The 12,571-nt window shown below is 44.6% G+C and overlaps 1 protein-coding gene and 1 long non-coding RNA gene across 3 annotated transcripts; one reads left to right on the forward strand and one right to left on the reverse strand.

Annotated features, from left to right (window-relative positions):
• Positions 1-286: 286 nt before the first annotated feature.
• On the forward strand, positions 287-8,738 carry LOC6573071 (ataxin-2 homolog). 2 transcript variants are annotated; one of them, XM_001999127.4, is made up of 5 exons: positions 287-1,233; positions 4,157-4,572; positions 4,648-5,656; positions 5,725-7,217; positions 7,283-8,738. In XM_001999127.4, the coding sequence occupies exons 1-5, from the start codon at positions 1,160-1,162 to the stop codon at positions 7,717-7,719; spliced, it is 3,429 nt and encodes a 1,142-aa protein (XP_001999163.1). In that variant the 5' UTR covers positions 287-1,159; the 3' UTR covers positions 7,720-8,738. The 2 variants fall into 2 exon arrangements, with proteins under 2 accessions (XP_001999163.1, XP_032585143.1); XM_032729252.2 differs by lacking the exon at positions 287-1,233 and adding an exon at positions 4,058-4,080.
• Positions 8,739-9,029: 291 nt separating this feature from the next.
• Positions 9,030-12,500, reverse strand: LOC122756763. Its single transcript, XR_006356612.1, has 2 exons — positions 12,215-12,500; positions 9,030-9,252 (listed from the first exon to the last, which is right to left on the reverse strand). It is a non-coding gene; the product is annotated as an uncharacterized LOC122756763 (long non-coding RNA).
• Between the last annotated feature and the right edge of the window lie 71 nt (positions 12,501-12,571).

The raw sequence follows: 12,571 nt of genomic DNA on the forward strand, positions 1-12,571 counted from the left end.
CGCCAACATTAGTACATAAAGCTGCTCAGGTTAAGTGCTGTAAAATATTGAATTGTATTCGATAAGTTCATGAGTATCGATACGTAATATAGGTCCACTGACCAGAGAACAGTGATAGGTCTTAATTTGTTATTATCTTAATAAATTGTTGTTAAAATAACAGCATATTATGTATAGAATATTGTATATAAGTTTCATTACAAATTACCGAAAATATGCAAAAGTATCGATATATTAGTACCATCTCTTTTCGTTTTAGGGTTGCAAGTCAGATATCGATATCTGCCCGCAGTTGAACCAAATATGCAGTTCAGCTAATTTTTGTGCAACCTTGTTCGTTTATCGCAGCGAATAAAAATATAATTAGGAACAGAAATATATTTATCTGACGTTAAACAGCCTAATCGCCGTCGCTAATGCTCGTTTTTTTTGCCAAAAGAAAACAGCCCGTGAGAAGCGCAGAAATTGCAGACGAGGCAACCATTGAATGAAATCAAAAATTCGCAAGATTCGACCAGCGAGTGCGAGTGAAAGAGAGCAAAGGCAGAAGAAGAAAAGAAAGGAGGAGGTAAAGCGTAAAGCAGAAAACGACCAGCCACAAAGCACGAAAGGCTAACCCCCAAACAAAAAGAAGTGCGTGAATATTTAGAAAAATTAACGCCAGACCGCCATTAGTGTTTTTGTTATCGTCGACGTCTTCAACGTTTTATTTATTGTTGCTCACGAAAAGTGTTGAATGCTGGCTTCGGGTAAGGCGAAAAAGATCGGGCGACAACTTCTCCATTAAAGCGAGCATATTGTCGACATCGTACCGTTCGTTCCCGTCTCCGTTTCTCCCCCGTTTCCGTTGTGCATCGTGACGTCGCTAAGCGAAATTCAGATTCAGCCACCCAGCCAAAGCCAGCGAGAAAGATAAAAAGAAAAGAGCCAATAGACAGACAGAAACAGAAAGCAGAAGTATTTAAACAAGAAAAGAAAAGTACGAAAATACAAAGGGAAAAAAACACACAAAAGAGCAAAAGTAGACGCAACCGAAGAAACGCATAAAAATAAAATTGAAATCAGAAATAAGTACAACTGAAAGCAAAGTACCCCGTGCGTTCTTCGACTCTTGGTGCTGGCAATTGGCAATTGGCAATTGGCTTGCCCATCTTCTATTATGAACAACAATAGCAAGCGGAAAAGTCGACCTAGTGGAGGAGGAGGCGGTGGTGCCAGCGGCGGTATCTCAAGGTAAGAAGAAGCGCTTCTGCTGCTGCAATTGAAAAAGCACGAAGCAAGTGCAAAGGCAAACGAACGAAGAAAAACACGGGGCAACTGCTCGTTGTTTTCGTTGTTGTCGTTGCTATTGCTGCTTGCAGCCAGTGTAAAAAAATAATAAATAAAATAAAATAAACGAAAAAAATTAACATCGCTCCAGGTTCCACTGTCGTGAAAGGTGAAAGCGCGCGCTTCATTTTTAGTGTGTTTAAAAAAAAATGGTGTTTTTCTTTTGTTTAAATATTCTATTTGACTGCAAGTATAATTTCGTGGAAGTTGTTAACTTGTAATTGCAACTAAATCAGAAAAAAAGGGGCACAAGCAATCAAGGCAAATTGCAATTACTTATATAATACATTGTTCATGAATGTAGTTGTGTGCGTATATATGTGTGAGTCAGTTTGTGTTGGTGTTGGATCTGCCGATGGCGGTGGCAATGCACACAAACACAAAGACATTCTTATACGTGTATGCAGGCATGCAAGCATGTATGTATTTGCGTGGTGTCGTTTTGTCATATTTTAAGCTTTGTTTACATTTCCCTTTCACATGCCAACCCCAAATAAAAAATAAAAAAAGAAGAACAACAATAAAACAAAACGACAGAAAATAAATAATCAAAGCACGACAAATAATTTGTTTAAAGTCATCCAATTCCCCAGCGAAGCACCCCACACAAACACACACGCACAGCAACACACACGGGAAAGAGACCTCGATCAATGAATATGTGTATGCTGCCCACCCTCTCCGTGCCTAGACCTTTAAATTTTCAATTGAAATATGACGGCAATACATTCATACATATACATATGTTTGTATGTGCATACCTCCACATTTGCCTGCATTTAGCCATGCACACTTGCCTCGTGTGGTACAAGTGTACCACTTGGTACATATTATATTCAACGCTACACTGGTTCGTTGTTATAAACTTATCAATCTATTAGCGGGGCATAAAACAAATTATTATTCTAGAGAAATTTTTAAAAATGATGTTCCATATATTTGTAGTTAATTTGATTTCTTTTATAATATCACAAGAGTATAGGATATTCAAAATCTTTAACATTTGTAGACAGCGCTACATACAGTGTTACCATGCCATATCACAGCGATGCTCACTATTTTCGACTATTTGGAGCCCACTGTAAGGCACGCTCACGACGCGCACGTATCGTATTTTTCTTTTTCAACTTTGCTTGGCTCGTTTTCGTATGCATTTTTCTTGCATTGTCAGCATTTTGCTGCTTGCTGTTTGTTGCTGCTGCGACTGCTGCTGCTGCTGCGCCGTGTGACGTGTGACACGACGGCGGCTGCCGCTGCTTTTGTCGCTGCCTTGGCACACTTCGTCTCCCGCCGGGCGCACAAAATTTGGGTCACTTTACAATTTGCTGACCGAACATTTGGTATAGCTTCGTTGTTCTTGTTTTCCTTGTCCCTTCTCCCTCTATTCGGCATTCGGCCTATGCCCACTTGCATTTAAGCCCCGTTCGTTGCAGTCATCTACATATGTATGTATGTATGTATTGCATACGTCTGTTTGTATAAATTTGCGCCTCGGCCTATTTAGCCTGCTTATTATATATATTTTTTTTTGCTGCCTGCTTCGTCTAGTTATGCTAGAACAGAATCGCTTTAATGCGATTCCAGTTTCTCGGACCACCTTATCAATGAACGCCTCTTGCTCTACGCATGATTCATTTTAAAACGCATATCAATTCTTTGCTTTCATTGACGAAAAAGTGCGCAGTGCAGGAAAAGCAATGAATCAGCCTCAATGCTGCCCCACCGCACCCGCTCGACTGTAAGTTCTGGCAGCGACAGTGTAGATTATTAATAATATTACTTTTATTATTGTCGTTGTTGTTGTTACTGTTGTTATTGCTTTCGTTGTTGTGTGCATGTGTCTGAGTTCATTGTGCGCTGCGAACTGTAAACTAAGGAGCTGGTCATTTCACGGTCGTCGATCCTGCACGCAATCAAAACAACCCCAAAACTCGTTCGTCCGCATAAATTTCATATTTCAAATGAACTAGTTCTAAAAGTATTTCTTTTTTAATTCATATTTTTCAAAGATAAACATTAATATAGGTGTAAAAAAAAACTGCATTTAATAAATCTACTTGATTATATTATTATATATACTTTATATTATTATATATATTATATATAACCTTTGTTGTAATTAGTTAGAAGAAACAAAAAATGTTAATAGTAAAAAACAATCTAGCATTGGTATATATTGATTTTTAAAAAATTATACAAATTTTGTGTTAGCAAAATTTTCTAATCTGGTTCTTATTTATATTTAAACCCCTCTTTGCTTGAGACGTACCAATAAGTACAGGCATTAGCCAGAGTAACACAGGTGTATGCATATTTCATTTAGTTCATGAACAGGGAAGAAGTTTTAAAATTGAGTTCACTGGACTGAACCAAAGCGCATACACACTCCCACTCTCAATCAGACTCCCACTTACACTCACACTCACATATACATAATATGGCCAGCATTTATTTGCTTTCGTGGGCCGAGCTGGGCGTGGCTTGGTGCAAAGGGCCACAGGCCCACCAGCGACAAAAGCAACAACCAGAACCACAACAACGATGGCGATGGCGAATCGATATCGCAACGCAGCGCAGCGCAGTTTAAACATCGTTGTCGACCCTGAGCAGTGTTCGGGCTCGATTGCTTTTGCTAACCTCGGCCGATTTGCCTTTTGCTGTTGCTATTGTTATTGTCATTGTTTTTGGCAGTGCTTGCTTAGAGAAACGAGCTGAGTTGCGTCGAGGCTTGAATGATGTGTGGATGTGGGTGTGGGTAGTTCATCTATTTAGTTAGCTGCACTAATTGCTTATGCCACGGTTCTCCGGCTGTCCGGCTCTCTTGCAGATACAACGCCAACGATAACAGTCTACGGCCAGCGAATAATAAGGCGGGAGGGGTCGGTAGCGTTGGCGGTGGCAGCGGCGGAGGAATCGGACGTTCGTCGGCGCCGGGCGTCTATAATAACACCTACTTCATGCACTCGGCTACGGCGTTGGTCGGCAGCGTAGTGCAGGTCCGATTGCGCTCGGGTAATACCTACGAGGGCGTATTTCGCACATTTTCGGGCAATTTTGACATCGCACTGGAGCTGCCCGCGTGCATAAAGGCTAAAAATCAGCCCGACGAAAGCAAAGCAGTGCCCAGACACATCATATTCCCGGCGGATACTGTTGTCACCGTTATAGCCAAGGACTTTGATTCTCAATACGCGACTACGGGCGCCTTTCAGACCGACGGCGCCATATCGGACAAATGCAACGGTAATTTCAATAATTTCTCTGGTGCATTTTGCAATGACGTTGTTATTGTTATTGTTATTGTTGTTTTATTTATAGGCACTCGCTTTGATGAAAAAGAATTGGAGCCATGGGACTCTGGAGCGAATGGCGACGTTGACATCGAGCTGGATGGCTCAGCCAACGGCTGGGATGTAAATGAAATGTTCCGCAAGAATGAGAATCAGTTCGGTGTGACCTCCACGTTCGATGACTCGCTGTCGACGTATACAGTGCCTTTGGATAAGGGCGACTCACTAGAGTTCAAGGAAGCGGAGGCCAAGGCTGAGAAATTGGCAGCAGAGATCGAGAACAATCCCACGTGCCGAGAACGTTTGGATTTGGAGAATGGTGATGAGGAGGCACTTTTCGCTGCCGTGGAGCGGCCACCGCCAGATCAGGAGCAGGAGCGCGAGCGTGAGCGCAATGAGCGGGAGAGGGAACGCGAGCGAGAGCGTGAGGAACGTGAACGCGAACGGGAACGTGATCGAGATCGTGGCAACAAGCCACGTGGTGGTGGTGGTGGCGGTGGCGGTGGATCTGGTGACTATCAGCTGCGTGAGACAATGAGCAGCGATCGCTATATCACCAAACAAACACGCAACAACAATGGCCCGCCTGGATCACATGCTGTCATGTCGTCCCAATCGTCCACTGTAACTGGATCCCGCGATCGTGATAACCGCGATTCGGCTATGATGGGTCAACAGGGCATGGGCCAGGGCGGAGGCACACAGTCGCAAGCAGTGCTCATTCTCGCTGGAAGCTTGAAGAATACAGGCCAAACCTCGTCCTCTGGCAACGCATCAACAGATACGGGCACTGGCGGCAAGTACGGTGGTGGTGGCGGCGGCAGTGGCGGGGGGCCAATGATGAAACGCAAAACAGTGCCGCAAGGCGGCAAAATAATGCGAGGTAATCCGCCCAATAGCGTCGGCGCCGGCAACACATCTAATGTTTCGCAAGGCAACAATAACAATAACGTGGGCAACAAGAGTGGAGGCTACCAGTCCTCGATGGGTATACAGAACCAGTATTCCTACCAGGGCAGCTCACAGATCATACACGGGTAAGCCAAAGCTATTTATGATCACCAAATGTCGAGACTAAACTTACTTTATTTACTCGTATTCTTAGCTCCTCCCAATATCGGAATCAAGGGCATATGAGTGGTGCGTCCAAATTGAACGGTGGCGACTCTGGCTCTAATTCGGGCAAGCCACTACCCCAGCGCCAGATGCGACAATACCAGGGCTCTCAGAGCAACTCGTCGCTGAATTATGGCGGCGAATCGCAGCCGCTGGGCAAGCCCATGCACGGTGCTCATGTGCATGGTGGCCACAACAGTAACTCGCCGCCCCTACAGGCTGGCGGGCAGCAGCAGCAGCAACAACAACAGCAGCAACAACAGCCACCACAGCAGCAGCAGCAGCAGCCGCCGCAACAGCATCAAAGCCAGCCGCATCAACAGCGTCAAGTGCGTTCACGCGATAATCAAATACAGGAGCTGCGTCAATTTGGGCAAGACTTTACGATGGTGTCGCCGCCGCAGCCACAGCAGCAGCAGCAGCAGCAGCAACATGCACTGCAGCGGAGTGGTTTGCAGCCATCGGCATCACCGCCTCAGCCGCAGCAACAGCCGCAACTGGTGGCCATGCAACATGTACATGTGCCGCCGCCGCATCATCACCAGCAGCTGCCACCACAGCAACATTATGTGCCTCAGCAGCAGCAGCAGCAGCAACAGCAGCAGCCACCGCCGCCGCAGCAGCAACAACAGCAGCATGTGCAACATATGCAACAGAAGGCGCCACCGGCGCAACAGCAACAGCAACAACAACAACAACAACAACAACAGCAGCAGCTAGTAGTAGAAAGTCAGCACCAGCATGTGCCCAAGCAGCAACTGCATCAGGGCCAGCCTCAGGCACAGCCAACACAGCAACAACAGCAACAGCAGCAGCAACAACAACAACAATCAGCTCAATTAGATCCAAGCCAGCAGCAGCAGCCGCTTTACCAAATTGTGCAACAAGGTGTGCCACTGCCTGCCAACGTACAGCAGCCGCAAACTTCGCCCGTGGTTTTGAGCTCACCAGGTGTCATGGAGCAGCAGGCGCCTACGCCATTGCAGGCAACTCCAAAGACGGATGCATCGCCAGCGCCCAATATTGGCGTAGGGTCCAGCAGCAGTAGCAGCGTCACGCCCACTGGCATTATTGCTAACACATCCACATCCACGGCAGGCACAGGCAGCGCTGCTGCTGGGTCAGACAAATCGACGCCAGTGGCCAGCGCTACTGGCAACGGATCGACCACAGCTGCTGGCGCAGGCACAGGCACAGGCAACAGCACTAGCACCACTCCGAGCAGTGCAACGCCAGTCGTGAAGAAGCATGTGCTGAACCCATCGGCCAAGCCATTCACGCCGCGTGGACCTAGTACACCAAATCCATCGCGGCCACATACGCCACAGACCCCGGTACCCATGCCGGCCATCTACACGACTACGGGCGCCCACATGGCGCCGGCTAATCCACAGATCTACATGGTGCAGCAGCAGCCGCATGCATTCCAGGCACCCACACATCCAGGCGGCCAGGCGCAGCGACTGCGTCGCAATAATTATGGTCAGTGGTTAATTTTGGTATATTTATGTATAAGATGTGGATAATCAATTACGTTTGTCTTTTAGGTCAAATGGGTGGATCGCAAATGCATGTTGCAAGCGCAACGGGACAGCCACTGATGGCCGCGGCACCGTTGCAACAGTTCATTCAATACCAGCAAACTCCGCATCCACCACATTTCCAGCCGCCATATGGCGCGATGCCGATACGCATGTATCAGGACCAGCCACAACAGTTACAGTTTTTGACACAGACAACGCCATCGACGACGCCATCGCCGGGTCAACCGCATCCGACGTTCCATCCGCCCCCACAGCCTTCCCCTGCTGGCGGGGGACCGCAGCCCGCAGGATTCCCAGGCCAAGGACAGCCAACGTACCAATTGATGTGCGTACATCCCCCGCAGATCATGGCCAATCCCTACTTCCCAGGAACAACGCCGCAGAATCCGCCGCAGAATCAACAGTATCAGATTGTAATGCAGCCGCATATCACGCAGTAAACTGCACGATTCTCAATGGAAGCATTCGCGGCTGACGTCACAGTGGAATCGAACATCAGCGTCAAAATCTCATAGCCCCTTTTCGCCTTACACCAACACCAACACCACATTCACACTCAAACTCACGCCAACACCCATACATGCACAGCAACACGCCACGTCAGATACACACACACACACACACATAAACAAAGCATATACACGAAAATTCACATATACACATTTCTGCATCGCCCTCTGCAACCAAACTGATGATTCTTTGGGATTGCCTGGACAGATTGAGCTCCGATCAGTTGTATACATCACGCCAAGCCATTTATACTGGCACTGTCAGGTGCTTCACCCTAAAGCAACCATTATACTTATATGCATCGCAAGTGAAACAGCAACACAAACAACAACTAGGAAATTCTACAATATATTTAACAAACAACAAAAGGGAAACTAGTGAATTTGTCTACAGTGCTCGATAGCCAAACAAACAAACAAAGACAAGTCAGTACATAGTTATCAAAGAATCAGCTGGAATAAAGCTGCATTTAGAGAAGCTTAATAGTTCTCATTACTGATTTCTGTATATCCAATCCCATATGCGTCTCCTTTGGCAACGAGCTTCCTGTACCAAGCCCCGTAAATTAACCAAATCCAATTGATTGAAAGTGTGCAGTAAAACAAAACAACAACAAAGTGAAATGATATGAAATGAAATCAATTCGGAAATCTGAAAACTGAAGATAAACACGTGAAGCCCTTTTAAAAACAGAAGAACAAATTAGTCCGAATTTTTTGTAAAATTTGCTTAAAGCGAATCTATTGAATTTTCTTCGGTACTAAAAGAATGTATGCCTTGGCGTACACGTATTTACAGAATAGAGATGTCCACGGAGCAAGCAATCGGTAACACGAAGACACATTAAGATCCAAAGTCCTCATTCCAAAATTCCAAACAATCCAAGCTAAGTGTTAAAAACTCTGTAATTGGTATATTATATAGTACATACATAGCATTCATTGTGGAATTAGTACTTTTTTTTATATATATATCTTATCAGATTCCACTTTGAATACTCTACACAACTTTTGCTTGGTTTGATGACAAAAAAAAAAAAAAGAAAAAGGAAAGAACGTTGAGAAATGCAGAGCGACGAATGTGAATTGAAGAGTCGAACTTTTTATTTAAATACTATTGTAGAAACTGATTAATTTTGTTAAAATTTAATTTTGTTTTCACTTCTACATTCTTAACTCTCCCAACTCTACAAAAAAAAAAACTGAATTCAAACACTCGCGATTTTTACTGATAATATTTATTCTGAAATTCTATTAAAATTTTTCTCGTTGCTTTATGCATTATTTGATAAATATCTTGGAAGCGTGCGAGATTCTGAATCAGGCTTTTGGGTTTTTAGTGCCTCCGTTGTCCTTCAGAGAAAACGATGAAATCCTTTGCCGCCGGTCATCAATCAGTTCGATTCTATTCAGTATGATCAATATTTGCATCTGTTGTGGTCCTGTTTTGTTTTGTAAAGTTTCCTTAAATGAAAATGAAAAGAAAGAGAAAATAATAACTATTAATTAAAATAAAAAATTAATAAAAGTAAAAAAAAAAAAAAAAATCAAAAACCAAAAAAAAGAACAAAAACAAAACATCTAAATGGCATGTGTATTTATTACCGTTTAGTCGCGAGGACTTGGCCTGACTTCATTCCAAGGGATCTGGAATATAATTAGTACAACATACATGTCGGACGCGTAACGCGAGCTCTGTTGAGATTTCTTTACCCAAACTCGTCAAAATGGCTGTGATATGATAGTGAATACATACGGTCACAGACATTTTAACGACATGGTATAAGAAAATTGCAATTCGAATGCAAATGAAGATGGAGATTGAGGTGGATAATCCAGTGACACAAAACGGATGGGACAATGCTGAAAGCAATTCACACGAAACTCATCAAAATGGCTGTGATATGACTTGATAATGGCTACATTTCACAACCCCTTGAAGAGTTACGCAAGAATTGAATGGGCGGAGATCGTTAAGTGTCCCATATAATGAGATGCAAACACTTGTTGGTTGTGTTTGTTGTAGTCCTGTTTACCGGTGCGGCGACTCAACACCTATAAATTTTGTTTCCGTTTTTTTTTTTTTTTTCTCTCTTACTGTTAATGTTACTGTTACTTCGCCCTTCGCAGTGCCCATCAAAGCTGGCTGTGATACAATTCAATTACAGAAATATCATTCTCAGCCCTTTTTGATGACACTGAAAGTAAGACCAAGCATGTACACACAAACATACACACTCACACATACACTGGCACACCCGTGTAAACGAACTCTAATACAATTCACGTAACCAAAGACGTTAGCCGGCAGTAAGGACGACGTAAACGATTTGGGCGTAACGTAAAAAACGTAAAACTCAATTTGGTTTTAATGATTGTGTATGTTTGTCAGTATGCTTGCATGCGTGCGTGTGTGCGTGTACATGTTTGGCAACCTTTGTGTACCGTTAATTCTACTAATTGAAGCATATCCCGGCACTTGCTTATGCATTATTACTTTTATTCTTTGTAGGTTAAGTAGCTACGAATCTGCTGCATGTTGCATGCGTACCACACACTGGGTGTATGTGCATGTATGCATGTGTGTGTGTATTGCTAGGCAGCAAAATGGCAACGTTGTTGCTGACTGCGACGGCGACCACCGCCCTCTGCAGCAGCTTAAATGTCTGCCAGTCAGTCTAACTGTGAGCTGCGCTGTCTGCATCATTTGTGAGTGTGTGTGTGTGTATGTACGCATGTGTGAACTGTGAGTGTGTGCATGCGTGTGTGTGTGAGTGTATTTATACACCCCTATCTCGCGCCTCTTCTAGTATTCAGCGGCAGCGGCAGCAGCAACAACAACAGCAACCACCATTCGCATTTGGTTCGTGTTTAGGCAGAGTTACGAAAGATTTTCGAAATTCGAACATCGAACTTGATAGGCTCAAATTGAAGCATTCCATTTGCCTGTTCAATTTTATAACATTGATGAATTTGTATTATTTTTTTTAGAGATCTGAATTTGCACCCTAATCTTTCGTAAATTTTCAGGAGATGCAGCAGTAAGTACATTAATTGTACATACATAATAATGTGTGTATATGGAATTGGGTATGTATATGTTTATAGGGTGTTGCCCAGTCGGCTTATTGATCTGTGCGCTAACTGTTGTTGCCGCTAACGCTGCCGCTGCTGCTGCTGCTGCTGCAATCCTGCAACCGAATTGAGCCAATATACATACATAAATATATACATACATGTACGTATGCATGTATGCATGTGTATTTATGTATGTATGTGCACACGAGTTGTGAAAAACCGACGAAATGACGAACCATCCCTTATTTGGCACGTACCCGGCACATTGCTTTCAGCCCCTCTCTAGCACAGTCGCTCACTAAACACACACACGCTTTTTCTCTCGCTCTTCCTCTCACTCGCACTGGCTTCGTCCCTTTCTCGTTTCATCTTTGTCTGTTTGGTTCTGTGCTTCGGCTCTTTCTCTACCCACCAGCTGCCATGCATGTGTGTGTGTGTATGTGTGTGTGTGTGTGTATTACTACTGTCGCAGACGTCGGACTGCCACCCACCCTATTTCCAGCAGCAAGAACAACGACGACAACAACAAACACAACATCATCATCCTCGTCCTGGTCGGCGTTTCTTGTGTGTATACTGAAATACGCAAAATTCATTTATGGCTCGTATCCTTTTTGTTGTTGCTGCTGGCACTGGCGTTGGCGCTGCTTCTACTACCGCTGCCGCTGCCGCTTCGACTGCTGCCTCTGCTGCTGCTGCTGCTGCTTCTGCTTTGTTCCTGTTTCGGGGCGACGGCCGCTTTGTACTCGTCCTGGTCGTTGTCTTGGTTTCAGCTTCTGCTCTGCGCCCACTTTCTGAGTGCCGCCCGTTGCCCGTTTCCCGTTACCCATTGCCAATGGCCCGCTGCCCGTTGCTGCTACGCATTTCATGTTATATGCAAACCTTTGTGCCTTTCATTACGGGAATCCTTGAAAGTCCCAGATCGCATTTTCTCTACAAAGCCGATTACTGATGTGCGCCGGGGGTGCTGCTCTGGACAGTTGCATTTTCTCGATTTTCGAGGCTCCGCATTTTTGTTGTGTACGACCATTGAATCGGGCATCGGTCATATATTCCTCTATATATGTAGTAGTTTTTCAGATCCAAAACTTTTTTCAAATGTCGTGTGGTACCTAGCGTAAAATGTTTTTGCGCAGTTTACAAATGGCCGCAAACACTGAACTGAACCGCTATGGTCGGGGGAGGGAGGCGTGTAAAAAGCAACAAACGCCATGTACTGCAAAATTTTCATCATTCGCTTTCACTTGAGTTTTTCACTTGTTTAGCACATGAAATATATGTTTTATACACAATTCCTGGGTCCGTGGCAGTTGCACTATTTTTAATATATTTATTCACATTTATTTACCGTACATTTCCCATTCAAATGGCAATAATTTATTAACCGGTTTTTCTCGTGACGTTTTCGCCTTTTTACAACCACACATAGAGAACAGAACGGACAACCAACTGCTGTCTGTTAGCTGCCTCTGTTAGGCCGCTGCCTGCCTTTCGCTTCGTTTCGTTTCGTTCGTTTTCTACGCTGTACACACGCTCGTGAGAGTGTGCGCACGCCTGTGTATGTGTGTGTGAGTGTAGCCGATTGCTTGCGTGTATGCCGCTTGCTGTTTGGGCAGGACTTCGTGTTGACTTCGGCCGCTCAGCTAACGCTTCGTGTTTCAGTATAGTTTTCAGTTACATGCCTTGGATGCGCGCGCGAAAAAAG

The sequence above is a fragment of the Drosophila mojavensis genome, unplaced genomic scaffold, assembly GCF_018153725.1.
Source record: "Drosophila mojavensis isolate 15081-1352.22 unplaced genomic scaffold, ASM1815372v1 contig_16, whole genome shotgun sequence".
NCBI lineage: Eukaryota > Metazoa > Arthropoda > Insecta > Diptera > Drosophilidae > Drosophila > Drosophila mojavensis.